This window comes from Octopus sinensis, linkage group LG14, assembly GCF_006345805.1.
Source record: "Octopus sinensis linkage group LG14, ASM634580v1, whole genome shotgun sequence".
Classification (NCBI taxonomy): Eukaryota; Metazoa; Mollusca; class Cephalopoda; order Octopoda; family Octopodidae; genus Octopus; species Octopus sinensis.
The window spans coordinates 5,508,336-5,528,335 of record NC_043010.1 but is presented as its reverse complement, the minus strand read 5'-3'; the positions used below and the strand labels follow the sequence as shown (position 1 = coordinate 5,528,335).

The 20,000-nt window shown below is 35.7% G+C and overlaps 1 protein-coding gene across 1 annotated transcript in view; it reads left to right on the top strand.

Annotated features, from left to right (window-relative positions):
* The window catches only part of LOC115219541 (protocadherin beta-13), a 109,538-nt gene that overhangs the window by 64,951 nt on the left and 24,587 nt on the right, over positions 1-20,000 (top strand). The window contains exon 2 of the mRNA XM_029789742.2: positions 2,387-4,816. Within this exon, the coding sequence (XP_029645602.1) occupies positions 2,486-4,816 (2,331 nt within the window). The 5' untranslated portion in view covers positions 2,387-2,485. The remainder of the gene's footprint in view (positions 1-2,386; positions 4,817-20,000) is intronic.

Genomic DNA, 20,000 nt, shown 5'->3' with positions numbered 1-20,000 from the left:
AATAAATTAAATAAAATATTAACACACACACGCAGGCGTAGGAGTGGCTGTGTGGTAAGTAGCTTGCTAACCAACCACATGGTTTCGGGTTCGGTCCCACTGTGTGGCATCTTGGGCAAGTGTCTTCTGCTATAGCCCCGGGCCGACCAATGCCTTGTGAGTGGATTTGGTAGACGGAAACTGAAAGAAGCCTGTCGTATATATGTATATATATATATATATATATATATATATATATATATATATATATGTGTGTATGTGTGTGTGTTTGTGTGTCTGTGTTTGTCCCCCTAGCATTGCTTGACAACCGATGCTGGTGTGTTTACGTCCCCGTCACTTAGCGGTACGGCAAAAGAGACCGATAGAATAAGTACTGGGCTTACAAAGAATAAGTCCCGGGGTCGATTTGCTCGACTAAAGGTGGTGCTCCAGCATGGCCGCAGTCAAATGACTGAAACAAGTAAAAGAGTAAAAGAGAGCAATTATACACATGCACACACACACACATGTTAATTGGTAGAGTTTTTAGAGCATTGAATAAAAAATGCTTCAGTATTTGTTCTGACATTCTGCTCTTTGGGTTCAAATCCTGTTGAGGTCCATGGACCAGATGACTTGGGGTGTTTGTCCAAGTTTTCTGCATTTTGAGTTTGAAATCCCTGAATGGTCTACTTGGACGGGAGACATTAACGGCTTTGTAATGAGACTGCCTCTTGTACTACTACTACTACTACTACTACTACTACTACTACTACTACTACTACTACTAATAATAATAATAATAATAATAATAATAATAATAATAATAATAATAATAATAATAACAACAAAAGCAACAACAATAACAATAACAACAACAAAACTACTAATAATAATAATAATAATGATAACAATAAGACTGCCTCTTGTCCTACAAAAATTCTTTTGTTTTAAAGTGTTCTAAATTAAAACTTTCCATCAAAGTTTCATACTAATTTATGTTCGAAGCACCAGCTTAACAATAACAAAGTCTTTTTTCGCTAAATTCTTAATTATTATTTTCAAAATTAATTGCAATAAAGGCAGTGTATTTCAGCTGAAATATGGTAATTAATGGGTTAATTCATGCCTGGTTTAACATCATCATGTTTCACCTTGGATACCTTCAGTAGGTATGCTTATTGATTTGCTCATACCGTCCTCTCTCCATCCTTCTCTCTCTTCCCCCTCTCAGTCTCAGAGGCTCTCTAAAGGCTCTTGGTCACTGCCACCCCCTGACTAAAAAGTAAAAAAAAACACACTTACAGACACACATATACAAACACAAATACACATGTATATAAATATAAAAAGCATTGAAATATGTACTGTAAGATACAAATAAGATGATAATTCATTTTCAAATGCAGAAACGCCAGCGGAAAAATTTGTCAACAAACAGCCACGAGACTGTTAACCTAAACTGCCCACTAACAAATTGATGGAAGCACTCTGTCAGTTACGACGACGAGGGTTCCGGTTGATCCAAATCAACGGAACAGCCTGCTCTTGAAATTAACGTGTAAGTGGCTGAGCACTCCACAGACACGTGTACCCTTAACGTAGTTCTCGGGGATATTCAGTGTGACACAGAGAGTGACAAGGCCGGCCCTTTGAAATACAGGTACAACAGAAACAGGAAGTAAGAGTGAGAGAAAGTTGTGGTGAAAGAGTACAGCAGGGATCACCACCATCCCCTGCCGGAGCCTCGTTGAGCTTTTTAGGTGTTTACGCTCAATAAACACTCACAACGCCCAGTCTGGGAATCGAAACCGCGATCCTATGACCGCGAGTCCGCAGCCCTAACCACTGGGCCATTGCGCCTCCACGCTGACAAATTAATCCACAAAGAGATGTGGGTAACTTACCCAATATTTCTGTGTTCTAATGACACTTCTTTGTTTGAAAATAAATCATCATTTGAATTGTATCTTACAGTACACAGTTCAATGCTTATAAAAAACAAAGGTTAGTTTGTTTATACTTATATACACGTAGTTATACTTTCAGCTTTATAGTGTAAAAATTTGTGGATTAATTTGTCAGTGGGCAGTTTAGCTTAATGGTAAAGCACTTGGCTGGAGTCTTCAAGAGATGTGGATTTGAGTCCCATGGCTGTTTGTTGACAAACTATTCCTCAAGATTGTGAGCCTGACATTCTATCCACTGGGCCATGCACCTCTCTTTGTATCTATATTTATTTATATGTGTGCTTGTTCATATGTATGTGCATATGTATGTATATATCACATTATGCTGATCATTAGACTTGCTTGTATCTTGACAATAGTAGCTTCTAATCTTGAACCAAACCCTTTTGTTGTATCCATTTTTAATGTCTCTTTTTTTTTCTGCTTGTGTTTTTCAGATTGTTTTCCTCCAGCTTGAGTGTAATATTAGAAGCTGTATTACAACAACAGAACCAAACTTCACTAATTTGTTCTGTTTAAAATTTATAAATGAGGACATGTGGGTACAAGTTTGTATATTCTTGTTTCTCCTAAGACAATCAAATTGTATGGAAAGCTACCATGTAAATGAAGAAGAACCTCCAGGAACGTTTGTAGGAGATATTGCAGACAGTCTTCCCCAGCAGGACAAATCTAATATAGTTTTTGAAATGCTTCAGGGAGAAAGCAAAAATTTATTCCGTGTCACCAAGAGTGGAAAAGTGTATACACTTCAAAAGCTAGATGCAGAAGCTCTCTGTTCTTACAATGCAGAATGTTACAGAACGCTTGATGTTACAATAAAAAGTGGTGGCATTGTAAAATATGTCAGAGAAATTAAGATAATTGTAAACGATATTGATGACAATAAACCTATATTTCCAAAGTCGGAGGTGAACCTTCTTTTTTCTGAATCTGCTGGTAAAGGTATGAAAAAACCTATCTTTAATGCTGTGGATAAAGATATAAGCATACAAAACTCTGAAATCAAATATGAAATAAATAAAGGTGATGATGCACCATTTTCCTTAGACATTTCTAAGAAAGTGGATGGAACATCTCAACTAAAAATAGTGTTGGATGAACAACTTGATCGGGAAACTAAAAATACACATACGATCCAAGTTATTGCCAAAGGTAGTAGATCTTCAGAAGAAGAAAGTATTTTAAAAATCAAAATAGTTGTTTTAGATTTCAATGATAATGCTCCTGTCTTTATGCAGAAAAAGTACAATTTTTCCATAGGAAACACAGTGCGAAGTAACATGCCAATAGCAGCTGTTTCTGCAACAGATGCCGATTCTGGTATGAACAGTAAAATTTCATATCGGTTCAGCTCAAAAACATTAGAAACTGCTGTGGCACATTTTAAATTAAATGAAGAGTCTGGAGAAATCTTCCTCAATACACAAATTTCTAAAATGAAACAAAAAAGCTACCAGCTTTATATTGAGGCCACTGATGGAGGTAGCCCTGCTTTGAGCTCAGATGCAATAGTTTGGGTGTATGTGACTAATCAAGAGAACAATGCACCTTATATTGAAGTTACCTTTATTACTCAATCAAACAATACATTAACGATTTCAGAAAAACAACCGGTGGATACTTTCCTTGCATATGTAAAAATTAGAGATAACGACAAGGGGAAAAATGGTGATGTTGAGTGTGGCATAAAACATGATTATTTTCATTTGGAAGATGCAGGGGAAAACCGATACTCATTAAGACTGAAAAAGGAAGTTGACAGGGAGACAACAACAAGTATGAGTTTTAAGATTAAATGTCAAGATAAAGGGTCTCCTCCTTTAACAGCAGAAAAGCAATTTTCTGTTTATATCGAAGATGTTAATGATGTACCACCACAGTTTACCAAAAGTTCATTTACGTTTATAACATACGAAAATGGAGAGAAAGGCTTTCCGATCGGCTTCGTTAATGTTAGTGATCCTGATTTAGGGCCCGGTGGAGAAGTTAGTTATTATCTTAAAAGTGAGACAAATAGAAACTTTCCTTTCCATATTTCTAATTTTGGATTTATATCAACCACCCAGTCACTAGACAGAGAACAGTGTGACATTTATCGATTCAAAGTTTTAGCAAAAGACAATGGAACCCCTTCACTGACAAGCACAGCAAATATTACTGTTGAAATTGTTGATGTAAATGACAATGCTCCCTATTTTACCTTCCCCAGTGGAAACCTGTTCAATGTAGAGTTCAACTATTTTCCAGGCAGTAGCAAGGAAATCACTGTTCTAAGAGCCTCCGACAGAGACAGCCATGTAAATGCTTTCCTTAAGTATGAAATACTCGGAGGCAATATTAAAAAGTTATTTAAAGTCAACCCTTATACAGGAGTTTTGTCTTTCTCTCGTACAGTTAACCAAAATGATGCTGGATTGTATAATCTGGAATTAGCAGTCAAAGACAAAGGCAAACCAGTTTTATCAGCAACAACTACACTGTCTTTGAAACTAACTGTTAGCAATAAAACTTTAACAACATTTACAGCATCATCAAAAACACCAGACAACAGCATTAATATAAATCTATTTATTATAATTATTGTGGCAGCTGTGATAGTATCTCTTGTTCTTGTCATCTCCATAACCTTGTGCATAGTGAAAAGGAATGACCAAAGGAACATTCATTATAGTACAGTGGTGAACTCACCAAGGAAATACCCCCATACAAACAAACATATAGAATATTTCCATAAACAACTACCTCACTCGGATTCACCAGTTACAATGCCTGTTATGTGCAGAAGGCAGTCTCTACCGGGATTTCAGTCAGATCACAACTGGAGTGATCCAGGAATACATTACCATACTCTAAAAGAAGGCAGAGTAAGTCATTAATTAACTTTTCTATCTTTTATCTTTTATTTGTTTCAGTCATTTTTAACTCTGGTCCTTAAATCTTATCAGTCGCTTTTGCCAAACTACAAAGTTATGGGGGCATAAACGACCAACACCACTTTGAAGTGGGATTGTCTAGTGGTGGTAGTCAGGTGACAAACACACGCACACACACACACACACTGAGCTTCCACTGGGTTGCCATCTACCAAATTCACATTCAAGGCATTGGTTGGCTCAGGACTGTGGTAGAAGACACCTGTCCAAGATGTCATGTAGCAGGGCTGAGCTAAAAACCAGATGGTTCCAAAGTGAGCTTCTTAACCCAGCAGCCATCCCTAGAACACTCATTGCTATACATTGGTGAAAATATTTTCCCACTCTTTATATTGTTTTTTTTAAATTTCTTCTTTTATTACATGTTGTATCTTCTTGAATTTCTGCAACTTCTAGAATTTCTGATGCTGCTTCCAGATTAGTGTGAGAATTTAGTGTTAAGGTGTTGTTTGAAATAACTTTTCAACATCAAAGTACCTCACCTGTTTGCATGTATGCTTTTGATTTTAACTTTGAATTGCACTGTGCTTTCTGCTTTCTCTGTTCATTTCATGGATTGACAAGCATCATCACCTGAAAGGTGTCAAGCCTGCAGATTCGTTAGTATATCAGACAAAACTATTGAATGGCATTTATTCTGGCTCTTTATATTCTCACATTAAATGCCATCATTGTCAACTTTGCTGTTCGTCCTTCCGGGGTTTGATAAAATAAATACCAGTTGAGCAGTGTTGATGAAATCACTTAACAACCTTCCCCTAAAATTACTGATCTTGAGTCAAAATCCAAAACTGTCATTTTACATTTACTTTCCATGCCAGTGCCAGTTGGACTGTCATCACAGACCAAATTATTTCGTACTGGGTATCCAATCAGCAGATTGCACAGTTTTTTCATTTTTCATATATACATACATATATATGACGGGCTTCTTTCAGTTTCCATCTACCAAATCCACTCACAAGGCTTTGGTCGGCCCGAGGCTATAGTAGAAGACACTTACCCAAGGTGCCACACAGTGGGACTGAACCAGGAATCATGTGGTTCATAAGCAAGCTACTTACCACAAAGCCACTTCTACTCCCATTAGCAACAAAATTCATAAAAAATTTCAACAGAAATATTAGTTTGTCGGTTTTAGGACCAAATTGATTACTTGGATAAAAAAATTTACATTAATACAGTAAAATTGCAAATCGAAGCTTATGAATGAAAGAGTAGAGACCTCCAAGTTGGTTTTTTTATGGCTTTTGATGGGAAATTATTTTTTATAACTTTGAAATATAATGGCTCAAAATGTGACTGTTGAAAGATAACCTGGTCAAATTCTTTATTAGATTAATTAGTAATATTCCTTCCTCACCCTTTTTAAAAGCCTAGCCGGGCTCATGGGCCCGGTTTCCCTGTTTCAATGGCGTATTTGTTCCCCAGCTGGACAGGACGCCAATCCATCACAGCGTTACTCATTTTTGCCAGCTGAGTGGACTGGAGCAATGTGAAATAAAGTGTTTTGCTCAAGAACACAACGCATTGCCCGGTCTAGGAATCGAAACCACAACCTTACGAACATGATTCTGACACCCTAACCACTAAGCCATGTGCCTCCACAAATAAATAAATTCGCCCTTTTTAATGCCTATCCAGGCTCGTGGGCCCAGTTTCCCGGTTTCCATGGCGTATGTATTCCCCAGCTGGACAGGACGCCAGCCCATCGTAGCATTACTCATTTTTGCCAGCTGAGTGGACTGGAGCAACGTGAAATGAAGTGTTTTGCTCAAGAACACAACGCATTGCCCGGTCTAGGAATTGAAACCACAACCTTACGAACATGATTCTGACACCCTAACCACTAAGCCACGGGCCTCCACAGTTAGTGATATTACACTTATTTAAATGCTGTATGATTTGTTCACCTCAAACTTGTCTGATGTTAAAAGAGACAGTTAAATATCTTTAATATGTGAAGCTCTATTGTAGTCATACTTAGTAAGCAGAATATACTTCCAATGTATTTTCCTTGAGACATATTGTTAGTATTACAAATGTGTGACTAGATTGCAAACCATAAAGTGTAATTTCTAACTAGGTATTCTTCTGACGCTGCCTGATAAGAATTTTGGCACATGTTAAAACAAAGCTGCATGCTTCTGTACATAAACATTTATATTTAAATAAGATTTGGTGAATGAAATATTAAAATTGTGGACCAGAAACTTCTAAGTGTTGTTGTTGTCGATGCCATTGTACTTGACACTCCCCTAACATTATCATGTTCAGTTCCAAATTTATTATTTCTGGTGTCATTTGTATAAGTCTGTGATACAATAGTTTTCCAAATGTCTCAATTTCTAATTCATGCTGCCCCCCGGTACAATCTATGTTGGCTCCGTTGCCATGCTGAACTGTTCGATGCTTTGGCTGATGAGTTTGCGATTAAATGCTCTGCCATAATCTGATGTTTAGAAGGAACTAATAAAGACTCAAAGTGAAATGAGACATTGTGAACAAGACAAAATAAAATGTATTAAATAACAACAACAACAACAATTCAACAAATAACCTTATTACATTAAAAATTTCCCATGAAATAATATAGCAATAGTTATTTAAAATTAAATATATAAATATAATTATAAATATAAAAGAAACTGATATTAACACAATACTAAAAAAAATTTCTAACTTTAATTTACCCATAGTAAAATAAATTAACTTTTTCTATTATCATTATCATCATCATTGTTATTATTATTATTATTACTATTATCCTTAATATTACTACTACTAAGGTGGCAAGCTGGCAGCAACATTTTATCTGTCCTTATGTACTGGGTTCAAATTTCACTGAGGTCAGCTTTGCCTTTTATCCTTTCGGGGTTGATAAAGTAAGTACCAGTCAAATAACCCCACCATGAACTTGCTGGCTGTGTGCTAAAATATGAAACCATTATTATTATTATTATTTTTTTTTATCTCAGGTATTTTTGGAACTTCCAGAGTCTTGCATGTGTAGTGGGCTTGCTGCCTGCAGCCTATGGTACCATACTACTTGTTCTTTTCACCTATCTAGTATTCTCCTCATTATTCTGGCCGTGCCAAGGAGGCAAACCTTTTGTAACAGTTCTGCTAGACACTCTATTCCAAATTCCTTTATATTCCTCTTGATGCACTCTGATACTGTCCCCAAGGAACCAACAATAATTGGCACTATTTTCACATTCTTCATTTTCTATAGTCAGGCTATTTTGTACTTACGAAGGTTGTATTTATCTATTTTTTTATCTTCCTTCTTGTCCATTTGTGGGTCAAAGGGACATACAGCATCAAGTATAGTGCACATGCAGTGCATCTTGTCGACCACCTCTAGGTCTGGTCTGTTATGCTCTGGCATCTGATCTGTTTGGATTGGGAATCCCAGAGGATTTTGCAAGTCTCTGACTCTGCCACTCCCTGCGGTTTGTGCTCATACCACATTTTGCCTCTTTCTATCCCCCACTTTTCACACAGTTTCTAGTGTAGCACTTTCACTACCTCATCATGTAACCACAACTTGTCATAGTTTTGGGTAAGTCTAGGGCATTCATTGATGATATGACCAATGGTTTTGTTCATTCTATTACAAACGAGGCACAGCAGAGACACTTGCTCATTTCTAAGGTTGACCCTCCAATTCTTGGTCAAAGCTTGGTCTTGCACTTCCAGTACAGTGCTGCCAGTTTCTTTTTTAGTGTTCTTTTCTTCAGCCAGTTTCTCCTGTTTTCCAGCAACTTCAGGTGTGGCTACAGGAAATTAATTGTGTAGTTCCTTGTTGTGTAATATTTCTTCATGTACTTCTTCCTTTGATTTCCCTTTTTTCTCTACTTTCAATACTCTCCCATTGCTAACTGACACTAGCAAGTTTCCTTACTTTGAGATAGGTATCTCATTATGCTCCTGAGCTCAATACGTACACAGTCTTCCACACTTACAGGTGTCCCTTTGCTCTCTTCATGGACAGACGATCCGTGTGCGAATGTGGATGATGAGCTTCCTGCATCGTTAGGATCTTGCTTGTTTTCTTGTCCATCTCCTTTTTCTTTTCTGTCCACTTCAGGATTCCAGTGCCATACCAAACTTCTGTGACTGTGTGAGAGTTTATTGCCGAAATTACATATCTGGCATTCAGCTTTTAAGTCAATATTTTTCTCACTCACTGCAGGTACTTTTTCTTTGTCTTTCCTTCCATATCGTTGTGTTTAATTCCATCTGTTTTGAGTATTCCCAGGTATTTATAACCGAATTCAGGTTCAATTGCCTTCATCACCACTTGGCATATATATGCCTTCTGTCCTGACAAGCTTTTCTTGTCTCATCACCATTGTTGCACATTTCGAGAGTCCAAACTCCATTTTGATATCATTTGAGAAAATCCACACAGACAGGACTAGGTTGTCCAGTTCTGCCTCACTTTTTGTAAACAACTTCAAGTCATCCATAGATAGGAAGTGGTTCAGATTTCCCTTACTTCTTTCAGATCAAACCCCAACTTTGTCTTCAATACTATTTCACTCAAGAGGATCATTTCCAGAGGTGAATTATCCGAACCTTAATGAATTATAATTATTATTATAATTATTATTATAATTATTATTATAATTATTATTATTATTATTATTATCATCATCACCATCATCATTATTATTAATTATCTATTTATGAATACCAACAACAGAAACGTGTACTTTCTAAGTTTAGAGTCATTACCATATTGGCATAAATAAATAAAACAAATAAAAGAAAAATAAACAAACAAATAAATAAACAAATAAAAGAAAAAAGTAAACAAATAAACAAATGGATAGATAGCTAGATAGTATGTCTATCAAAGGTACCTAATAGCCACAGTTGAATTAATGCCCTGCATCAAGAGAAAACTATACAGAACTATGGTTCTTGGATGTATTTAAAGTCTCCTTTCTATAAGCAGAGTTTGTGTGTCTGCAAGCAAAGATCACAAAGATCAGTGGGGACACACTGTCTCCCTGGAAGATTCCTCTCTTGATTTTCACCTCTCCTGATACCTAATTCCTTGCTGACATTTCAGTTCTCCAACATTTCATACTGTTCCATATAAGGCTTCTCATGTTTTATGCTATTCCATACATTTCCATGGTTCTTGTTATCCAGGAGTGTGATATCATATCATATCATATTCTTTATGATAGTCAATCCATGCCATACTCAGGTTTGTGTGTCTTCTCTTGCAGTTTCTGATAATTAGATTATCAATTAACAACTGATTTTTCATTCCCTAATTACTCTTCCTACCAGGCAAGTGCTTGGTAGGGTTACCAGACTGTGTGACAAGTTGTATAGAATTACATGTTATCAGTAGCACTGAAAGTGACCTGACATACTTTCACTGTTATTATAGCAATTACCACTACCATCAACACCACCATCATTATCATTACAACTACAACATATAGTAGCATTAATATCGGCAAAATTACTATCTCTGTTATTGTTGTTGTCGTTGTTCTTATTATTATCATTATTGTTATTATCATTATTATTATTATCATTATTATTATTATTGTTATTATTATTATTGTTATTATTATTATTATTGAGTGAGAGAGCAGTGCATGCCATCAAAGTGACACTGGGGTAAAATATACGAAGCCCCGTATGCCCATCATGACCATCCATCTGATAAGGGTACTCTAGGCACATGCATCACAACCATATGTGCGTGACATGGTGATCTCATATCAAGATAAACAGCACATGACCTTGCAGGTGGGGCCTAGTTAGAATTTTCTTCTGGTTGAGTAGCCCATCCTACTCAAAAGGTCCCTGAATAAGGGTTGTTTAAGGATGTTGAATGAAACACCCATGTTTCCAGAGGTGAATTATTCAAACCTTAAAGAATCCCTTTCAACACATGGCTGTGATGCTCCCCCACTACTTCTGCTCGTGATCAGAGATGCACATATCGTCAGCCACTAAGGGACATGCTCAACTGGTTAAGGTCAAACAACTGACAAGCAAATCTGTTATATTGAGCAGAATATTTGCTGTAGCCCATCTTTTATACCAAGACAAAACAATGTACAATCAGTTAAGATCAGAAGCCATGAGAGACACTGCCTGATACTGCATCAGGGCATTCATTATTATTATTATTATTATTATTATTATTATTATTATCATCATCATCATCTTTATTATTATTATTATTATTATTATTATTATTATCATTATCATCATCATCGTCATCGTTATCATCATCATCATCATCATCATCATCATCAAGGTGGTGAGCGGGCTGAATCGTTACCATGCCGGGCAAAGTGCTTAACAGTATTCTGCTCGTTGCTATGTTCTGAGTTCAAATCCTGCCAATGTTGACTTTGTCTTTCTTCCTGTCAGTGTCAATTACATCGACTCATTCCGCCTCCCCCCCCCAAAAAAAACTGCTGCCCTTGTGACAAAATTTGAAACCATTATTATTGCTGTTATTGTAATTATCATTATTATCCTCATTGTTATTATTATAGTTCAATGTTTGGTAGTTTTAAGCAAATTTCTACTGCATCACCTGCAACACCTTCTTGTTACTGGTGTGTGTCCAGCATTGTGCACTTGGGGTAGTGCAAACTTTTTCCGATATTGTATTGCATCAGTTTCTTTTGTTATGGGGTCCGGTGCAGTCTTTTGTTCTATCAATGCCTTGTATTGTGAGTTGTGTGTGTAATGCATCAGGTTTTTCCAGCCTGCAGTGGTTGTTTATTTTATTGGATATTTGATATATAGAGCATGTCTTGTGTTTCTGAATTGTTTTGTTTGTGTTGTATTATTGAATTGATAGTGTCTTGCTTAGGATGTAAGCAGTTCCTAGCAGGGCTATTTCTTGGATAGTGTGTAGGGTTTCTTCTTCTTCTTCTTCTTCTTCTTCTTCTTATCATTATTATCATTATTATTATTATTATTATTGAGTGAGAGAGCAGTGCATGCCATCAAAGTGACACTGGGGTAAAATATACGAAGCCCCGTATGCCCATCATGACCATCCATCTGATAAGGGTACTCTAGGCACATGCATCACAACCATATGTGCGTGACATGGTGATCTCATATCAAGATAACAGCACATGACCTTGCAGGTGGGGCCTAGTTAGAATTTTCTTCTGGTTGAGTAGCCCATCCTACTCAAAAGGTCCCTGAATAAGGGTTGTTTAAGGATGTTGAATGAAACACCCATGTTTCCAGAGGTGAATTATTCAAACCTTAAAGAATCCCTTTCAACACATGGCTGTGATGCTCCCCCACTACTTCTGCTCGTGATCAGAGATGCACATATTGTCAGCCTCTAAGGGACATGCACAACTGGTTAAGTTCAAACAACTGACAAGCAAATCTGTTATATTGAGCAGAATATTTGCTGTAGCCCATCTTTTATACCAAGACAAAACAATGTACAATCAGTTAAGATCAGAAGCCATGAGAGACACTGCCTGATACTGCATCAGGGCATTCATTATTATTATTATTATTATTATTATTATTATTATTATCATCATCATCATCTTTATTATTATTATTATTATTATTATTATTATTATCATTATCATCATCATCGTCATCGTTGTCATCATCATCATCATCATCATCATCATCAAGGTGGTGAGCGGGCTGAATCGTTACCATGCCGGGCAAAGTGCTTAACAGTATTCTGCTCGTTGCTATGTTCTGAGTTCAAATCCTGCCAATGTTGACTTTGTCTTTCTTCCTGTCAGTGTCAATTACATCGACTCATTCCGCCTCCCCCCCCAAAAAAAACTGCTGCCCTTGTGACAAAATTTGAAACCATTATTATTGCTGTTATTGTAATTATCATTATTATCCTCATTGTTATTATTATAGTTCAATGTTTGGTAGTTTTAAGCAAATTTCTACTGCATCACCTGCAACACCTTCTTGTTACTGGTGTGTGTCCAGCATTGTGCACTGGGGTAGTGCAAACTTTTTCCGATATTGTATTGCATCAGTTTCTTTTGTTATGGGGTCCGGTGCAGTCTTTTGTTCTATCAATGCCTTGTATTGTGAGTTGTGTGTGTAATGCATCAGGTTTTTCCAGCCTGCAGTGGTTGTTTATTTTATTGGATATTTGATATATAGAGCATGTCTTGTGTTTCTGAATTGTTTTGTTTGTGTTGTATTATTGAATTGATAGTGTCTTGCTTAGGATGTAAGCAGTTCCTAGCAGGGCTATTTCTTGGATAGTGTGTAGGGTTTCTTCTTCTTCTTCTTCTTCTTCTTCTTCTTATCATTATTATCATTATTATTATTATTATTGAGTGAGAGAGCAGTGCATGCCATGAAAGTGACACTGGGGTAAAATATACAAAGCCCAGTATACCCATCATGACTACCCGTCTGATAAGGGTACACCAGGCACATGCATCACAACCATATGTGTGCGACATGATGATCTCATATCAAGATAAACAGCACATGACCTTGTAGGTGGGGCCCAGTTAGAATTTTCTTCTGGTCGAGTAACCCATCCTGCTCAAAAGGTCCCTGAGTAAGGGTTGTTTAAGGATGTTGAATGAAACACCCAAGTATCCAGAGGTGAATTATTCAAACCCCAAAGAATCCCTCTCAACACATGGCTATGATGCTCCCCCACTACTTCTACTCGTGATCAGAGATGCACATATCATCAGCCACTAAGGGACATGGTCAACTGGTTAAGGTCAAACAACTGACAAGCAAATCTGTGGTATTGAGCAGAATATTTGCTGTAGCCCATCTTTTATACCAAGACAAAACAATGTACATGATAACACTTCCAATCAGTTAAGATCAGAAGCCATGAGAGCCACTGCCTGGTACTGCATCAGGGTATTATTATTATTATTATTATTATTATTATTATTATTATTATTATTATTATTATTATTATTATAATTAATATTATTATTATCATGATCAGCATAATATGAAATCTCTACAGCTTATTTTGCTGGGTATAATAGAAAGTGTCAGCTGTCCACAGCCTGCATACTAAGGTGACACTTGTTTACTGGTCATGCTTCAAGAACCCTGCAAAAAATTCTTGCAGTTCCAAGCAATACTGATTTTTGTAGGGGTTCTACCTACACACTTGCACCAATCTTTCTCAGCCATGTTGGTAGTTGAGTGCTGATACATCCAAATGCACCAATTACTATTGGTATCACGTCTACTCTCTTCATTGACCACAACCTTCTTATTTCCACTTTAAATCATCATAGTTGTTTATTTTTATTTCCTCTTTCACATTGATCCTGTTGTCACTGGGGCATGCAATATCGATTATCATACACGTTCTTCTCTTTTTTTTTTTTACTACAATAATGTCTAGTTTCTTATGTCTGGTCAGGTGATCGCACTGGATCATTACACCCCACAGTATTTTGCAATCCTCCTTTTTGGTGACTCCTTCTGGGGTTTTCTCATACCACGTCTTTGCTATTTGTAGGCTGGGATTTCCACAGAGCTCCCAATGGATCATTCTTGCCACATTGTCATGGCATCATTTATATTCACATTTTGCCAATTTCGAGCATTCATTAACGCTGTGCCATACCATTTTACCCCTCTCACCACACATTCTGCATTTCTCACTATTGGCAGCATTGTCAATTTTGCACATCATAGAATTGGTCCTTATTATCATCATCATCATCATCATCATCATCATAGTTGTAATCCTCATCATCATCATCATTCTCCTCAGCATCACCATTAATATTATTATTATTATTATTATTATTATTATTATTATTATTATTATTATTATTGTTGTTGTTGTTGTTGTTGTTGTTGTTGTTGTTCTTGTTCTTGTTGTTGATGTTGTTATTTTTATCATTATTATTATTATTATTATTATTATTATTATTATTATTATTATTATTATAATTATTATTATTATTATCATCATCACCATCAACATTATTATTAATTATCTATTTGTGAATACCAACAACAGAAACGTGTACTTTCTAAGTTTAGAGTCATTACCATATTGGCATAAATAAATAAAACAAATAAAAGAAAAAATAAACAAACAAATAAATAAACAAATAAAAGCAAAAATAAACAACTAAACAAATAAATAGATAGCTAGATAGTATGTCTATCAAAGGTACCTAATAGCCACAGTTGAATTAATGCCCTGCATCAAGAGAGAACTATACAGAACTACGGTTCATGGATGTATTTAAAGTCTCCTTTCTATAAGCAGAGTTTGTGTGTCTGCAAGCAAATCCCATGATATTTCTTACATGTCTAGCGATAAAAGAAATGCATAAATTCTAACATTCTAACTGTAAAACAACTGATGTCTAACTTCACATAAATTCTTTTCGTTTCTAGAGATTTCATTTTTGTGTGAGGCTAGAAAATGATTGTAAAAATGAAAGCAAAAAAAGAAATACAGAGCTATTTACTCTACTTGCAAACAAATATATTTCTTCCTATGATCAATGAGATTTTATGAATCATTACAAATCTCATAAACTCCTCTACCTTTAAACATAAACCAACAACTGAAGTATTACTCATTACTCTCCCTGCCTCCAGTGTTGATATTGAGTGTGTTTGTTTTTTTTCTCCTATATAACAAGGCTTCTTTCCTAAAGCTTCTCTGTGAGGTGCAGAATTTCACTTCACAGCTCCGTGGCTGTTAGATCTCGCTGGTGTGTATTGGCAAATAGAAAGAATTGTTCAGAAATCCAACATATATACATACATATATAAATATACATATATATATATATATATATATGTCCCCGTAACTTAGCGGTTCTGCAAAAGAGACCGATAGAATAAGTACTAGGCTTACAAAGAATAAGTCCTGGGGTCGATTTGCTTGACTAAAGGCGGTGCTCCAGGATGGCCACAGCCACATGACTGAAACAAGTAAAAGAGTAAAAGAGTAAAAGAGTATGTATATATATATATATATATATATATATATATAGTAGACGGAAACTGAGTAAAAGAGTATATATATATATATACTCTTTTATTCTTCTACTCTTTTACTTGTTTCAGTCATTTGACTGTGGCCATCCTGGGGCACCGCCTTTAATCGAGCAAATCGACCCCAGGACTTATTCTTTGTAAGCCTAGTACTTATTCTAACAGTCTCTTTTGCCGAACCTCTAAGTTACGGGGACGTAAACACACCAGCATCGGTTTTCAAGCAATGTTGGGAGGACAAACACAGACACACAAACACACACACACATATATATACATATATACGAAGGTCTTCTTTCAGTTTCGGTCTACCAAATCCACTCACAAGGCTTTGGTCGCCTCGAGGCCATAGTAGAAGACACTTGCCCTAGGTGCCATGCAATGGGACTGAACCCAGAACCATGTGGTTGGTAAGCAAGCTACTTACTACACAGCCACTCCTAAATTAATGTGTGTATATATATATATATATATATATATATATATATATACGTTGGCAATTTTTTTCCTCCGTCTTCCCTTCATTGGATCTTTCCTTTTCCTATGTTTCTGACGAAGAGCTCTGCTCGAAACGTTAAATCCCCCTTCTTTCCTTCCTTTCCTTAGCATCCAATAATACTATACTTGTTCCACATCCTCACGTGTTTTCTCTTTGTGTTTTCATGTTTGGATTAACTATATACATATATATATATATACACACACACACTTGTATATGATGTGTGTCGAATTTATGGAAAGAGACTCCATAAAAACCATCAATTTAGTTAAAAATGGAGAAGACAAATATATAAGAGAATTCTCTTATATCTTTTAACAGTTTGTCTTCTCCATTTTTAACCAAATTGATGAGTCTTGTGGAACTTCTTTCCATAAATTCACCACACACCATATACAAGTATTACTTTCATATTTTCGCAAATTTATGCTGTAAACTACCGGCAAAATATGAAGAATCAGCATTAGAAATCTTTTCTGGAAACGTCTAAATTAAAGGATAAATCTACATTCAACCTTTTTACACCTATAGATATATATCTAAATTTATCTATCTATCTATCTATCTATCTATCTATCTATCTATCTATCTATCTATCTATCTATCTATATATTTATATATATATATATATATATATATATATATATACACACACACACATATATATACATATATATATATATATTATTGGTGAATTGAAGAAATGGAGCTGAACGAAGATTGAACAGAAATCGTTTTATTTCATTCTACACGTGTTTCGATTTGTTTTGCTCCGCCTCTGTTCTGTTTTTGTTTTTCCAACGGATTTCCTATTCTTCCTGAAGAGAAAGACACATATGGTCTCATTATTCAATCGGATTTTGGTAAATTGTGCCTTTCGAAACACGTGTAGAATGAAATAAAACGATTTCTGTTCAATCTTCGTTCAGCTCCATTTCTTCAATTCACCAATAATATTTTAATTTCAATTATCCGCACCAACGCACGGTTGCAACACCATATGGTTGTACCTCCAACCGTGCTGTCTTCTGCTGTGATTTTTGCTACCAAGGTATCGGTTAAACTTTTGATTAATCTGCTACAAGATTATTCATCTTTCTATTTCACATAATATATATATATTATATATATGTGTGTGTGTGTGTGTATATATATATATATATATATGTGTGTATATATATATATGTATGTATATATATATATATATATAATATATATATATATATATATATATATATATATATATATACTAGCAGTATCGACCAGCGTTGCTCGGGTTTGTAAGGGAAATAACTATATAAGCAGTTTTAGTGATGTAAAGTATAATAGCCATCTCAATATGGCTAACCACAAAAGGGGGTGTTACTGTTGCTTTTTACGTTCTGAGATTTAATAATACATTTTTAGAGAGTTACTTCCCTTATATAATAGCAAGAAAAATGCATTAAAAATGGGAAAAAAATGAGGGTAAATTGTTTTTAAAATCGTAGACTCATCGTAGATGCGCGCTAATACCCAGAAGGGCTCGATATGAATCACGACTATAAGATACCCAGTTTTGGTTACACTGCACCGCAAAATGTGAGAGTAGTTAGGAATCTAAATCGTAGGAGACAGACAGCACACAACCTCACTTTTATATATAAAGATATATTATATGCACACACACGTATATATATATATGTAGCTATACAGTTGTGTATGCTTATATTATTACTAACTGAAATAGTACATAAACAAATGCAATTCAAAGGGGAGAAAAATTCATAATCTATATTAAGAATGAGTTAATTTGTATTCTATATTAACATTAGATTAATTTATAGAACAGCAGGTCAACTAAAAACATCCAGAGGTCGTTTGTGTTGCTGTTATTAATAGATTCTGGTCGATCCCCAATAGATTACGATTGATTTATATCGTGTTTTATCTATTGTTATTTCAATCATTTCATAATAATTGTAGACATCTATATTTGTTTTGTACAGCGAAAGAATTTATCATGTCATTAAAAAAAATATAGTCATATACTCTTTTACTCTTTTACTCTTTTACTTGTTTCAGTCATTTGACTGTGGCCATGCTGGAGCACCGCCTTTAGTCGAGCAACTCGACCCCGGGGCTTATTCTTTTTGTAAGCCCAGTACTTATTCTATCGGTCTCTTTTGCCGAACCGCTAAGTGACGGGGACGTAAACACACCAGCATCGGTTGTCAAGCAATGCTAGGGGCACAAACACAGTCACACAAACATACACGCACACACATACACATATACATATATATATATATATACATATATACGACGGGCTTCTTTCAGTTTCCGTCTACCAAATCTACTCACAAGCTTTGGTCGGCCCGAGGCTATAGTAGAAGACACTTGCCCAAGGTGCCAAGTAGTGGGACTGAACCCGGAACCATTTGGTTGGTAAACAAGCTACTTACCACACAGCCACTCCAGTGCCTCAAATATTTGGGCTCTTATATTTATATAATCTATATTCAATTATTATATTTATTTATGAGAAGTTCTTACTGTTGCTGTAGTTAAACAGACTTATAATCAAAGGTATTTCAGTAGTGGTTATAACATTTTTTACATCTTTTTCCAGACAAAGTTTATCTGGGTGGACAATATATGTCTCAGATTACAATTCTTCTGGCAGAGAATCTCTAAGATTACAATATAGCATTAGGATTAAGATTTCAACATTTCAGGCAATCTATACCTAGGATTATAATTTTTTGCAGTCAATTAGCGGTTCGGCAAAAGAGACTGATAGAATAAGTACTGGACTTACAAAGAATAAGTCCTGGGGTCGAGTTGCTCGATTAAAGGCGGTGCTCCAGCATGGCCGCAGTCAAAATGACTGAAACAAGTAAAATGAGAAAATGAGAAATTATAATCCTAGGTATAGGATTATTTGTGTGTCTGTGTTTGTCCCCCTAGCATTGCTTGACAACTGATGCTGGTGTGTTTACGTCCCCGTCAATTAGCGGTTTGGCAAAAGAGACCGATAGAATAAGTACTGGGCTTACAAAGAATAAGTCCTGGGGTCGATTTGCTCGACTAAAGGCGGTGCTCCAGCATGGCCACAGTCAAATGACTGAAACAAGTAAAAGAGTAAAAGAGTAAAGAGTAATTGTTTATGTGTAGGATTACAATTTTTTCAGACTCTCTATATGTAATAATACAATCCTTCAGATAGTAAATAATTAATATTACACTCTGACTCATTATGGGTTTCAGTTGTTTAATGTGCACATGAGGGAGTGCTGAAAAAGTCATGGCTTTAAAGGTATGGTGAAAGGCTTGGATGGAAGCCCAACCTTCTAAGTTCTTTTACAGGGCTTAGGAAAACTGAAGGACCACTTCAATAAGGGTGTGAATCTGAGAGGAGAATATGGTGAATAAAAGTCACCCTAGTCATCCTCCTGTATTTTCTTTTACCCAGAACCAGGAACCTTTAGGGATCTTTGTAGTTTTTATCACTGTTTACAATTATCTTTAAAAATTTTTCTAATGTATCATATAGTTGTAATTTTTGATGCTGAATGCGAATTTGTTATTCATTTATTCCAGAAAAAATTTTGCAAAAGT